General features: G+C 47.4%; 1 protein-coding gene across 2 annotated transcripts in view; it reads left to right on the top strand.

Annotated features, from left to right (window-relative positions):
- trim9 (tripartite motif containing 9) overlaps nucleotides 1-11,958 on the top strand; it is a 23,895-nt gene extending 11,937 nt beyond the window's left edge. The window contains exons 4-11 of one of the 2 annotated variants that reach the window (XM_023951645.2): nucleotides 3,032-3,142; nucleotides 3,704-3,857; nucleotides 4,316-4,461; nucleotides 5,913-6,051; nucleotides 8,046-8,084; nucleotides 9,763-10,066; nucleotides 10,606-10,768; nucleotides 10,882-11,958. In XM_023951645.2, the coding sequence (XP_023807413.1) occupies nucleotides 3,032-3,142; nucleotides 3,704-3,857; nucleotides 4,316-4,461; nucleotides 5,913-6,051; nucleotides 8,046-8,084; nucleotides 9,763-10,066; nucleotides 10,606-10,768; nucleotides 10,882-10,959 (1,134 nt within the window). In that variant the 3' untranslated portion in view covers nucleotides 10,960-11,958. The remainder of the gene's footprint in view (nucleotides 1-3,031; nucleotides 3,143-3,703; nucleotides 3,858-4,315; nucleotides 4,462-5,912; nucleotides 6,052-8,045; nucleotides 8,085-9,762; nucleotides 10,067-10,605; nucleotides 10,769-10,881) is intronic. The other variant, XM_023951647.2, reaches the window with a different exon arrangement.
- Nucleotides 11,959-12,158: the final 200 nt, after the last annotated feature.

Here is a 12,158-nt window from a genome sequence, read left to right as displayed (position 1 = left end):
AGTCTGGAATCAACCAGAAAAAAACTGGTTCTTTCAGCTGAAACTGCTTTTTTGATGATGAAGGTCCAGAAAACAGGTTGGACAGATTGAAGGATGAGTTTTTCTGCTTCTTCTCTGCAGAAATGACCAGAATCAAATCTGTCGATGTTTTAATCTGCAGACAGAAGGTATCAGCTGAAAAGAGACGCTTTTGATGCAGAAACATGTTTTGTTGCACATGTATGAACCCTGAAAGCAGCAGCTCCGCGTGGCTCTGGGGTTTTTCTGTGAAGCACGCAGAGATCATGGTGAGAAGTCGGCTCCGTTTGGGATCTGCTGCCTCCACCTTCGTGCTCGGACGCCGCGCAGAATCCACTTTCACGCGTGTGGGCGGGCTGTGAGCAGCATGTGCACGCAGAAACGTGTGAGCACGCTCGCACGCGGCGCCAACACGTCCACGCACAGCCTCGTCTTTGAAGGCATCGCTAGTATATGCCTGTGGGATCCATCCTCCACATTTTGGGATGTTTTTAAACATCAAAATCAAATTGGGGGGGCTGTTTTTTTGCTGAGAAAGCAACAAATGCAGAAAATGTTATTGATCCTAAAACTTAAATATTTAAATACTTCCATGATTTGAAGCTCTAAATGCTTTCTGTCCTCCTGGAATCTTAAATTACAAGGTTTTTACTGCCCTCCCTCTCAGCTGTGGGAACTGCTGGGAAAACGGTTCAGACGTTCTGTCTGGTTGAAAACGAGGTGACGGGTTTCGTTGTGGCTTCCGTAGAGGCAGAAAAGCTGCTCACAATCAAGCTGCACGGTTTCCATGGCGACCAGTGTGCGTTGGGTTTGTTTGAGGAGCAGAGAAGAAGTCCTTCGCCGGATGAGTCAGCGTCGTTTCATCTGGAGTGTTTGTTCAAGCAGACGGCGGAGGCGAGGCGAGGCGGGTTCAGGGTTCTGGGACGCTCCTCTGAGAAGTCCATCCAGTCACGTGGAGATAACTTCACCTGCTGGTCCCTTAGGTCCTGGAAATGATCTTAGCAGAGGGTCAAAGCAGTTCCTGCACCTTAAGGACGTGAAGAAACACCTCAGACCTCGGGTGGAACCTCGTGACCATCAACATGTGGAGAATCCTGACGGACGTCTGAAGAGCTTCTGGGCGTCACATACCGGCTGGAGGAGTTTGGATCTAATGAGACCGATTCTTGGATGTTCAGACTCCTGTAAACGCTGCCTGGCTCTGAAACATGTGAAGCTGATCAGAACTGGAAAGGAAAACATTCCAGGTTTCACAGAATCAGGACGCAGCTTTGTTCCTGAGGATGCCTTCACACCCGTACCGTACCCGGGTCCACTTGACCCTAAAAACTGGTTGGTTGCTTTGTGGCTCCAGTTAAGATCACATTGAACTGTACTAAGGCCGGTTCCAGAAACTCAACTCAACTCAACTCAACTTTATTTATAAAGCACTTTAAACAGAAGAAGGTTCACCAAAAAGAGGCGGGACTACTGTCACCTACTGTTGGGGGGGTGTCTCTCTTTTTGTTGTCCCATTGTTTTATCATGTTCTACTGTATTTATTAAACATTTTAAACGTTTCAGCTAATAGACCTGCTCTCTTGCATGTTGGGTCCTATACCAGCAGCTCTTGACATTAGGACGCTTTTATTTTGAAAAGATGGTTTTTAGGAGTTGAGTTCTGCCTCTAAAGCCATATTTAATAGAGAAAAAACTCTGATCTTGAACTTGCTGGTGGATGAGCTGTTTGCTGTTTTCCCATTCTGACCCCTCAGCCCCAACCTGTGGGGCTAAAGCTAACTAAAGAACCTCAAATCTTGGTTGTTTCGCCGTGTCTTTGGTCAGCATCTCAGCTCCGGACTCAGAAGATGCTCCAAAGCTCAGCTTTAGCAGAACCAGTGGTAGTAAATAATCATTAACTCGCGTTTGAATAATTCAGTCATCCGTTTTTTTGTGAAATGTCCTGAAAAATGACGATGCATGCTTTTTTCTCTGCAGAAGGTTCACTAAAGGCTTTTCTAATTGGTTGCTATGACAACAGCATGAGCTGACTTCTCAGGTGTGTTTTTGAGCTTTCATGACATTCGTTTGACAAATGTCTGAAGTTGGTTCTCTGTTTTTCCCGGGATCCCCACAGGAAAAGTTCCGGTTTTTACAGCTAAAGGGGAAAAAAGGATTTGCCTTTGTGAGGCTGAGATTCAGCCTGAAACGTCGTGGCGAGGAAGTCCGCTTCACGCCCTGCTCTGGTCTGAATGCCTCTAACTCTGAAGAGGAGCCTGTTTGCTGAAACAGAAGTCAGCTTTCAGGAGCCCTGCTCCTCTGCACCTCCTCTCAGCAGGAGGAGGCTGAGCTCCAGGAAAATGCTGCATTTCTTCCTCTGTCGTCTCGTTCTGACCACACCTCCGTTTCCTGACCTTCTCCACGGCCTCATTAGTTGCTTGCAGGCCTCTTGCATCAGGTGTGATGAAGACACGCTCCTCCAATAGCGATGAAGACCTCCTCCTCCCCTCCTATGTGCACCAGGAGAACTCTCTGGGTGTTGATTGACTGCAGAGGAGAAACGGCGTTATTGGTTCGGTTTTATCGTGTGAACGTGAAGCTCGGGTTTCCGTGCGGCTGCAGAGGATTTTCCTCTCCTTTCTGCCTCCAAGCATCACAGACGGTAGCAGTGAAGTTTCTGTTGCCTAGCAACCCCGACCTCGGCTCCCACCGCTCATTTCTTGGTGTTGCAGAGCGGAGATCTGAGATGCAGGGGGGGGGGGGGGGATTCCCATGGAATCCGTCAGTTTCTGCTGAAGAAAAAGACGGATTCAGAGGAATTCAGACAGCTGTGAGCATGTGCAGAAAGCTCAGGGGGGCATGGAGGAGGTGGGAGACGGTCGATCCCTTCACGTCTGTGACTGGATCTGCTGACGCCAGATCTTCCTCCTGTGTCCGCTCCTCTTCCTCCACCAGAGGGAACAGAAATGCCTCCTCATCTGAGTTGTCCGTCACTTCTTGGGTTCTGGGATTCATCTGCAGCTTTTCCCTGCAGGTGGTCCGGGATCAGATCTCCCACTGCACCGTCAAGCTCCGTCAGACCACGGGCCTCATGGAGTACTGCCTGGAGGTCATCAAGGAGAACGACCCCAGTGGATTCCTGCAGGTGAGACCAAGACCCACTGGAGATCTTTGTGATTCCTGGTTGTCATGTAAAGAGGCTGATCCTCTGGGACCGGAAACTCACCGTTACCGTCTCAATTAGCAGAATCGTTTCTTTGTTAATCAGCCAATGACATTCGACTGTCAGCACTCAGCTTTCCCCGCTGGATCACGAATGAACCATGTTAAAACCAGGAAAGAAGTACGGATAAAACACGCAAAGAACACGAACACGCATGACACCCCCCCCCCCCCCCCCCCCGGTTGAGAGGAACCGCATCATTTATTCTGAAGATGATGAATATTTTTCAGTAAAAATGTAAAAAATTCCTAACAGCCTCAGTTTTTAGATGAAACTGACTACAAGGAAAGTCTGTAATTCTGAGAGATGGCGCCCAGCTAAAGGTCAGGGGTCACCCACATCTAGGACAAACAGGAGGGGGGGTTAAGGGTACTATAAATGAAAGGGAACTCTTTGCACTGACTGAAAATCAGCACTGTTGCCTTGGCAACGACGCCGCCTTTGTCTGTCTAAGTTGGATCCGTTTGTCACGCATTCTCCCAGATCTCCGACCCGCTGATCCGGAGGGTCCACATGACGGAGGGCCAGTGGGGGAAGGGAACCCTCACCCCCAGGATGACCAGTGACTTCGACCTGACCCTGGACAGCGGGCCGCTCCTGCAGACCATCCACCAGCTGGACTTTGTGCAGATGAAAGGTGAAGCTCTGGAGCCGTTAAAGAGAAGACAGTTTAGGGATTCGAACCCTCTAACCGCCGGTTCAACCAAACGGTAGAGAATGTTTGAAAAACTGAATAAATTCTTCACTCGGTGTGGTGGTTAAGGAAAGAACAATTACCAAAACGCACTTATGGAAAACTAGTCTAATGACGGTAGACTAGTCTGGTTATTGTAAAAACTAGTCTGATCACTGTTAACTAGTCTGGTTATGATGAACTAGTCTGGTCACGGTTAACTAGTCTGGTCACGGTTAACTAGTCTGATCACTGTTAACTAGTCTGGTTATGATGAACTAGTCTGGTCACGGTTAACTAGTCTGATCACTGTTAACTAGTCTGGTTACGGTAAAGTCCAACTCAGAACCGACGGCGGTGCCTCCATGTTGATTTCGTCTCACCGGTTTGTTCTCCTGCCTGCTGTTTTGCCCCCCCCCCAGTCCCTGCTGCCCCCATACTGCAGTTGGAGGAATGCTGCACTCAGAACAACAGCGCCACGTTGTCATGGAAACAGCCGCCGCTCTCCACCATCGCCGTGGAGGGATACATTCTGGAGCTGGACGACGGAAACGGCGGACCCTTCCGGGTGGGTTTTTGGTTTGTTCCCTTTGAATCAACATGAAACACTAAAACCAGATTCCCGGCATGTTCTGGGACAAGAACCGGTTCTTCCGGGGCCTCGGCCCCCCTCCCCCACGGTCTCCAGAAGTGTCATGTGACGTGGCGGTCTGTACAGCGGACCTTTCACAGGGAACGCTCCTGCAGGAGGTGAGATCTGGTTTCAGAGCATCTCCCTCACGGATTCAGAGGAATCCATTCATCTAAAGCCCCCCCAGCTCTTTAAACACTGCCCCCCCCCTCCTCCTTTGTTTGGGGGCCGACCGATACGCCCAGGAGGCGCAGAGAGTCGGGCGATCGGCTGAAGCTGCAGCACATGATCCCCGTTCAGAGCGTCACGTTCTTCCTCCACCGTCCGGTCAGGAACGTCCGTCTGCAGAAACACAAATATTATAGAACGAGAGAAAAGGGAAACATGACGAAGAAAAACATGGAAATGCAGAAACACTAAAAAAAACGGATTCTTGCCGGTGTAACCTGCAAACGTTTGTCATCTTACCCTCAAAAACAAACTTTTCTTCCTGTTCTTTACTCTTTTGCCTTTTTAAATGCCTCCATAATTGTTTATTTGATTGGCGGGTGGGCGGACCCCTGGATGTTCTCCGTCCCGCCCATTCGATTGTTTAAACTGGCCGACCCACTTTAGGCTTTGTTTTTCCAACAGCTGCAGCTGTCAGTCAAAGGTTCTCCAGAAGGTTCCCTTCAGGCTTCCTGCAGAACGTCCCGTAAACGTTTTCTTCCTGAAGGTTTCTTTTTTGGATCAGACCCCTCCATGCCGTCAGGGTCACCTTCTGGTTCCTTTGATGGTTCTGGTAGAACCAGGGTTCCCGTTTGGGTCTTCGTCTTGTTGGATGAACATCTGAGCAGCGCAGAAAAACCTGGATCCAGCAGAACCACACCATGACACTTCCTCCTTCATGCTTGACAGTTGATGTGACGTCGTGGAGCTTTCTCCTTTACCGCCTGGTGAGCCAAAGGTTTCAAATGTTAGTCCAGAACATCTTCTTCCATTCGTCAGCTGCCCGGATGAGACTTTTGGTCGGATTCTGCTCCATCCTTCCTTCTGTTCCTGAAGAGGACGAACTCTCATCAGATTCTGGATCTGGATCTGCAGCCTGGAGATCCAGATCCAGGTCCAGGGTGTTGATGGATGCGCAGCCTTTCCTGCATTTCCTCCTGAACTGATATTTTCTCAGGAAGCATCTTTTTTCTTCCTCCTCTGACTCACTGCGTCTCACCACACGGCTCCACGCTGAGCCCGGCGAGCTGTGCCTCCAGATCTATTTATACTCCGGCGTGGGCCGCTGCGCCCCCGCTCCCTCGTTCAGACTGTCAGCCCTTCAGGATCCACGGGAGCCGAGCCTGCCGGCTTCACAAAAGGGTTTGGGGTTTAACAGGAGGGGCTGTGTTTCCTGACAGGAAGTGTACGTGGGGACGGAGACCATCTGCACGGTGGACGGGCTCCACTTCAACAGCACCTACAGGTCCAGGGTGAAGGCCTTCAACGCCAGCGGAGTGGGCCAGTACAGCAAGACGCTGATCATGCAGACCTCTGAGAGTACGTTCAGCCTCCTCTTCCTCACGTTCAGTCTCTTTATTGAAGCATGAACACAGAGGATCCAGCAGGATCCAGCAGGATCCAGCAGGATCGGTCACCTGTTCCAGAGCAGAATCTCTCTTCTAGTTTTCAGCAAAAAGACATCAGATGACGAAAACTAAAAAACTATGTAAATCAGGAAAGAAAGATGGTTAGAAGTCATTTTATAGAAAAACAGCTTCATCTCAGACTCGATTAGCCTCAAAAGTCCACAAAGACGCACGGACACTTGATAAACATGCAGACTGATGCTGATTAATCGATTTGAAATGGGATTTATTGATAAATAATCTTTTAATTTTCCATTCAAAACTATTTTTGTTTGATTGTGAGGAGCGTCTTTCCAGAACGACTGATTTAAACCCAACAAATGTGGAACTTTTAGTTGTAAAATCGTGATTTTTCTGACATTTCAAGCAAACTAAAATCAGTTTTATTTGCCTAAAAATACAATAAATTACAGAAAAGGAAAATTAATAATGGATTTAATCTGTATTGATTTTCTAAAATAAAGATCAGCTCAATATTGATAAACCAAAACAGTAGTTTTTGTCAGACAGCCTCTTCCCGCTTGTTTTTGTCCAGATGATGAAGATGAGGTTTGTTTGTGATCCAGAACATTTAGGCTATGTGACCGGAACGTCTTTTGTAGGCGTGCGGTCATCACTTTTTAACGTACACCCAGCAGCCAATCAGAATGGAGAATTCACCCGGACCGTGGTATAAGTTTGTTTTAATGAGATCTTGTCTTCAAAGCCTTCTGACGTTTCGGGTTTGATGACTTTGTTTGATCACAGATTCGGTTTCTTTTAACTTTGAAGAAAATCCTGGTGGAGATCTGAAGAATAATAAATGTTGTGTGTCGGGCTGCAGCTTTGTCTTCAAGTAGGGCAGCATCTGAAAGGTTCATCCAGGTTCTCAGTGGTTCTGGAAGGATTCTAAAGTTCAGTTCAGTGCAGCTCTGCTGAGTCGTGGGTTCTAGAGCCGTAGAATCCTCTCATGTGCTTGATTACGTAATGCTGCTCTGTTTTCAGGGAAGCTCATCCTTCAGTGGAGCTAAACGTCCAGAAGGAGGCGCAGAAACGACTCAGGCTTTAAGGTCGCTGGTCAGACGACAGAAGCAGTTTTACCGGTTTCTGGTGGTCTTTGGATCCTCCAGCGCATCAGAAGCCAAACTCGTCTATAGAGAGATAAACAGCGGCTAATCAGTCGTTCTATTGGTCAGAAGAACCGTTCTGGATCGGATACCTTTATTTAGCATCTTCTTGATAATTCTCTTTTTTCAGGATATTTTTTCTGTAGTTCAGTTTCTTCAAGTTATAAAGATGCCTCCATAAAGGTGGGTGGAGCCTGCTGGCCCCCACTACCAACAGTCGAGTGTTTGATTGACAGATTTGGTGTAGCCTGCTTTTTAAGTGGGGCGTGGCCTTTCAACAAGCCCACTCCTGATTGGTGAGAGTGGTTGCCATAGAAACTCTGAGTCGGAGCGATCACTGCTTACTGACTACGTCTGGCTCCAACATGGCGGCATCTTTATCGCCTAAAATAGTGACTGATTTGACTTCATTTGGTTGGAGCTGGAATAAACCATTTTCTTTTTTTGGGGGGGGGGGGGGGGCACACTCACTCATTCCAGTTTTTCCTGAGGATGCTAGCTGTTAGCCCCCCGGTGCTAATCGTTAGCTGAGTCCAGTAATCAGAGGTTCGTCCTCTCTGACCTCTGTTAGCTTCAGGCAGATGGGTGACGGTGAGGCGTTCACTGACCTCCTGGTTGTCTTCAGCAGTGTTCCGATGTTTCCGGTTCTTTGTTCTCAAAAAAGCTCTGCTCTTTAGGGGTGAAGCAGCTTCCCTGATCCAATCTGCTTTTTTACCCCCCCCCCCTTTCCTGTCTGCTCCCCCGCTTCGCCTCCCCACCCTTTCTCCTGCTCTACTCCCCCCTTCATTTCACCTTTCAGCTGGACTCCCACCATGTGACATTCAGTCTATAGGCGCAGGTATGGATGCTTCTGTTGCCCCCACCCCCTACTTGTGTCATCAGTGATGTCATCACCCTCTGCAGGGGGCAGCTGGCTGCGCTGTGGGCTCCACGCCACAAACGCCTCATTAGTGCCGCTTTTCTTTGGGGAAATTTAGCGGGTAATGAAACTCTTCCTCACACGTGGAGGAAAACTGCAGGCGTGACCGTCCAGTGGAGACCATAATAACAACAGCTCCCCCCTGTTTATACCCCCCCAGGGGTAACTCCACCCTAGAGACTAGTAGAGACATGTCTGAGTCTGCAGGATCTCCGCTCCACCACAGCGGGCAGCGTTCTCCGTTAGAACCCCGTGGAGGCCAGACGGCAGACAAACATGAAAATGATCATTTAGAGAAAATCGACTCAAAGTGCAGGAAGAACCAGAAGAAAAAACATTTCAAATTAAAAAAAACTTTTTAAGATTTGAAGGAAATATTGACAACAACAAAACAAATCTAAATCTGTTACCAAATGAAAATAAAGTTAGTTAGAAGCAGCTGCTGGTTTGTAGTTTCGGTCATTTTTTTCCCTCTTTGCTTTCATTCCTCAATCTACAGTTTAGATTCAGACTTTTTGTTTTTGGACTTCATCCTAATATTATTTTGGGGTGGGGCGCCAAACAACAGACACGTCACCAGGTGTCAATCATGCCAATGGGCTCAAAGCCCCGCCCTCAAGTAACATTTTTGGGAAAAAAAAACATTTCTGAATTCAAAGTTTAAATTAGGGACGGAAAGCAAAGAAGGAGAAACAAAAACACAACAAAACAGCAGCTGTTGCTAAGAAACATTTGATTCATTTGGTTTTAGGTTCATAGTTTTTTATTTTAACTCTTCAGTATTTCTGTAAATTGATATTTTTCAAATCAATGTTTGTAACCAAACGAAATATTGAAAATGTCAAAATGTGTACTTTCAAATTTAAAATAGTTTAAAAAAAGTTTTTTGTTTCAATTTTTGAAATTTAAGTTTACAATATTCCTTTGAGTTCAAAACTGATTTTAAATTTATAGAATAGAATAAAAAAATGTACATTTTTTAAAATTATTTATTTTAAATTTTCTCTTTATTTAAACGTTTTTTTTTCTATTCAATTTTTATTTTGCTTTTTTCCGATTTCTTTGCTATAGTTTATAGTTTATTTTTCTTTTCTATTCTTTAATATTTTACCATGAACCTTTATTGACGTTTCCTTCACTTTAAGCGGATCCTGATTTGACGTTAATCAAAGTTTAGCTTCATAAACATCATCAGTGTTTCCAGCCGACAGACCATAATAATCCGGCTGAGATGCTCTGAACCTTCATCTTCCTCCACATTCTGCGTTTCGGATCCCATAGTTTGGGGTAACATTCTGGCCTTTAGAGCCTGAAAATGGCACCAAGTGGGCGGAGCTCCAAGGTGTGATTTATTGAAGCGAATGTTTTGGAATTCGGCGTCCTGCTGCCAGAACGTTCTAGACGATAGAGGTGAACGTGTAAGGATGTAGATGATAAAGTAGTTTCTGTGATAGTGACAGGATTTCTCCTTCCAGTGACGCTTCCCCTCATCTAACCGCTCCAGACCTGTGTGGTGTTCAAACCGGCACGAATCCGTCGTTAGTCTGTGACCTTTTCAGTGCTGACCCCGCCCCCTCCGTTCATCTGTGCTGCACAGTGGCCTGGTTCACCTTCGACCCCTCGTCCGCTCACCCGGACATCCTGTTCTCCAACGACAACCTGACCGTGACCTGCAACAGCTACGACGACCGGGTGGTCATGGGAAACGCCGCCTTCTCCCGCGGCGTCCACTACTGGGAAATCACCATCGATCGCTACGACAACCACCCAGACCCCGCCTTCGGCATCGCCCGGGGCGACGTGGTGAAGGACGTGATGCTGGGGAAGGACGACAAGGCCTGGGCCATGTATGTGGACAACAACCGCTCGTGGTTCATGCACAACAACTCGCACACCAACAGGTAGATGGACCCGCCTCCCACCGTCTGATTCGTCCCACCGACAGACTTTTTTCACCAACAGAAACACGAGATCTAGGATCTGTAGGTCCAGACCCGTGTTTTTATGCAGCTTTTTTAGAGGTTTATACCTGAAATATCAAACTTTGAATAAGAAAACGAGCTTCTTAGAACTCACAACAACCTAAAGCAGGAAACCAGCAAAACAGAGGCTGGAATCCCTTCCAGCTGTTTAACATTTTCTTCGTTTATGCCATAACCATGTGCTCTTCACCTGCATTTCCACGTTTCTAAGCGTTTTGTGACAGATTTGTTGCTTTTTTTGTTAGGATTCTTAAAGCGTCATTTAAAAGTTCTACATATTTATGTGCATCTGTCTGCTCAATAGACTGTTAAAAATCCTTTCAGCAGTTGAGTCACATGACTGAGGGTCATGTGATTCCTGTTTCTCCTCCATCACACCGTTGTCGCTTGGATTTGTGCGGAACACGTTTATTCTGTGGTCGATCTAAAGACGTTTCCTTCTGTGCCTGCGGCTCCAGGACCGACGGCGGCATCGCCAAAGGGTCCACGGTGGGGATGCTGCTGGACTTCAGCCGCAGGATCCTCATCTTCCTCATCAACGATGAGCAGCAGGGTCCGGTGGCCTTCGAAGGCTTGGAGGGCGCCTTTTACCCCGCTGTCAGCCTCAATCGAAACGTCCAGGTAAAAACAAGACCCCCCCCCATAGTCTTCATCATCTGCATCTCAGCTGGTTAGGACGAGGCCAACAGCTCCCCCTGCTGGAGACACATGTATGTGTTCCTGTTTGTTTTTAGGTCACGCTGCACACCGGCCTTCCCATCCCGGATTTTTACACTCCTGGGGAGGTCGACCCCACCGGCTCCACGTGCTGAGGACTCACCCCCTCAAAGTCAGGGGATTGTTTCCCTCTTCATCCTGCCAGTCTGTACCTGCACCCCCCTCCTCCTCCTCCTGCGATCCTCCTTAAGGCCTGAACCTCCTTCATGCGTTCAGACAGAAACGGTGCTTCGATCCATTTCCTGTGCTTTGGTTTCTGAAGAAAACGGTTCTGATCCGCAGGATCCTGCTATTCTGTCAAATGAGACGTTCAGGGAAAGTTGCTCTGCTTTTCTTTAAGGTCTGTATGAAACCTTCATCCGTCCAGAACCGAGCCCTGAACCCGCTCATGGTTCTGTGACAGCGCCAGATGTTTCTAAGAATGTTAACGTTTATGTTCCTTTATTTATTGTCATTTTAAATTTAAAGTTCTTCATGTGTTTTTGGACGCCGTGTTGGCGTCAAACCTTCATCCATGTTGGTGGGAAGCTTTTCTTAGTGGCTTAGCTCTGGCAGAACCTTGTTGTGTTTCTAGAAACGTCCAGCTTTTGGGTGTGAAAAGCTGCTGAAGGCCCGTCTGCAGCGCAGCCGTCTGCAGCGCAGCCGTCTGCAGCGCAGCCGTCTGCAGCGCAGCCGTCTGCAGCGCAACCGTCAGAGCAGAGGCTTTTTTTTGTGATGACTTATAGCTTTGATTATTGATGCTACTGTGGAGACGTTTGGATGAGAGGCTACAGCAGGCGGCGTAGTCCTGTCCTTTTTTACTGTAGGTGACTAAATACGGTAGTTTTGTAATATTGGTACTGAAATGATCTATTTGCAGACGGTGTAAAGTTCCATAAGTTGTTGATGTTCAGAGTTTTTCCATGAGATTTTATGATTGGTCCGTTGTCGTGGGTAAAGTTTGTACGGACAGAAGGAACGAGGCTTTCGCTGCTTCAGAAATCGTTGTCATTTCTTCAGGATTTAAAGAAAAAAAGAGGCGGAGCTTTTCCTGGCGGTTAGCCTCACAAAATATACGAGCAATAAAATCCAACATTATGCTAACGCGGGGTTCACCAACCTTTTTGAGACCGAGGGCTATTTCATGGGCACCAAGTGGTATGAAGGGCGCCACTAAAAACCTCCTAACCCCCCCCCCCCCCCCCCCCCCCCCCCCCAAAAAAAAAAAAAAACCCACAATTTGAGGACTTCCTTTTGTGTGCCCTATTTTTATTTGCTCATTTTACACACAAAAACATGCATGAATTTTCTAGAC

This window comes from Oryzias latipes, chromosome 22, assembly GCF_053564925.1.
Source record: "Oryzias latipes strain Hd-rR chromosome 22, Olatipes_Hd-rR_3.1".
Taxonomy (NCBI): domain Eukaryota; kingdom Metazoa; phylum Chordata; class Actinopteri; order Beloniformes; family Adrianichthyidae; genus Oryzias; species Oryzias latipes.
This window is presented reverse-complemented; position numbering and strand designations above follow the sequence as displayed.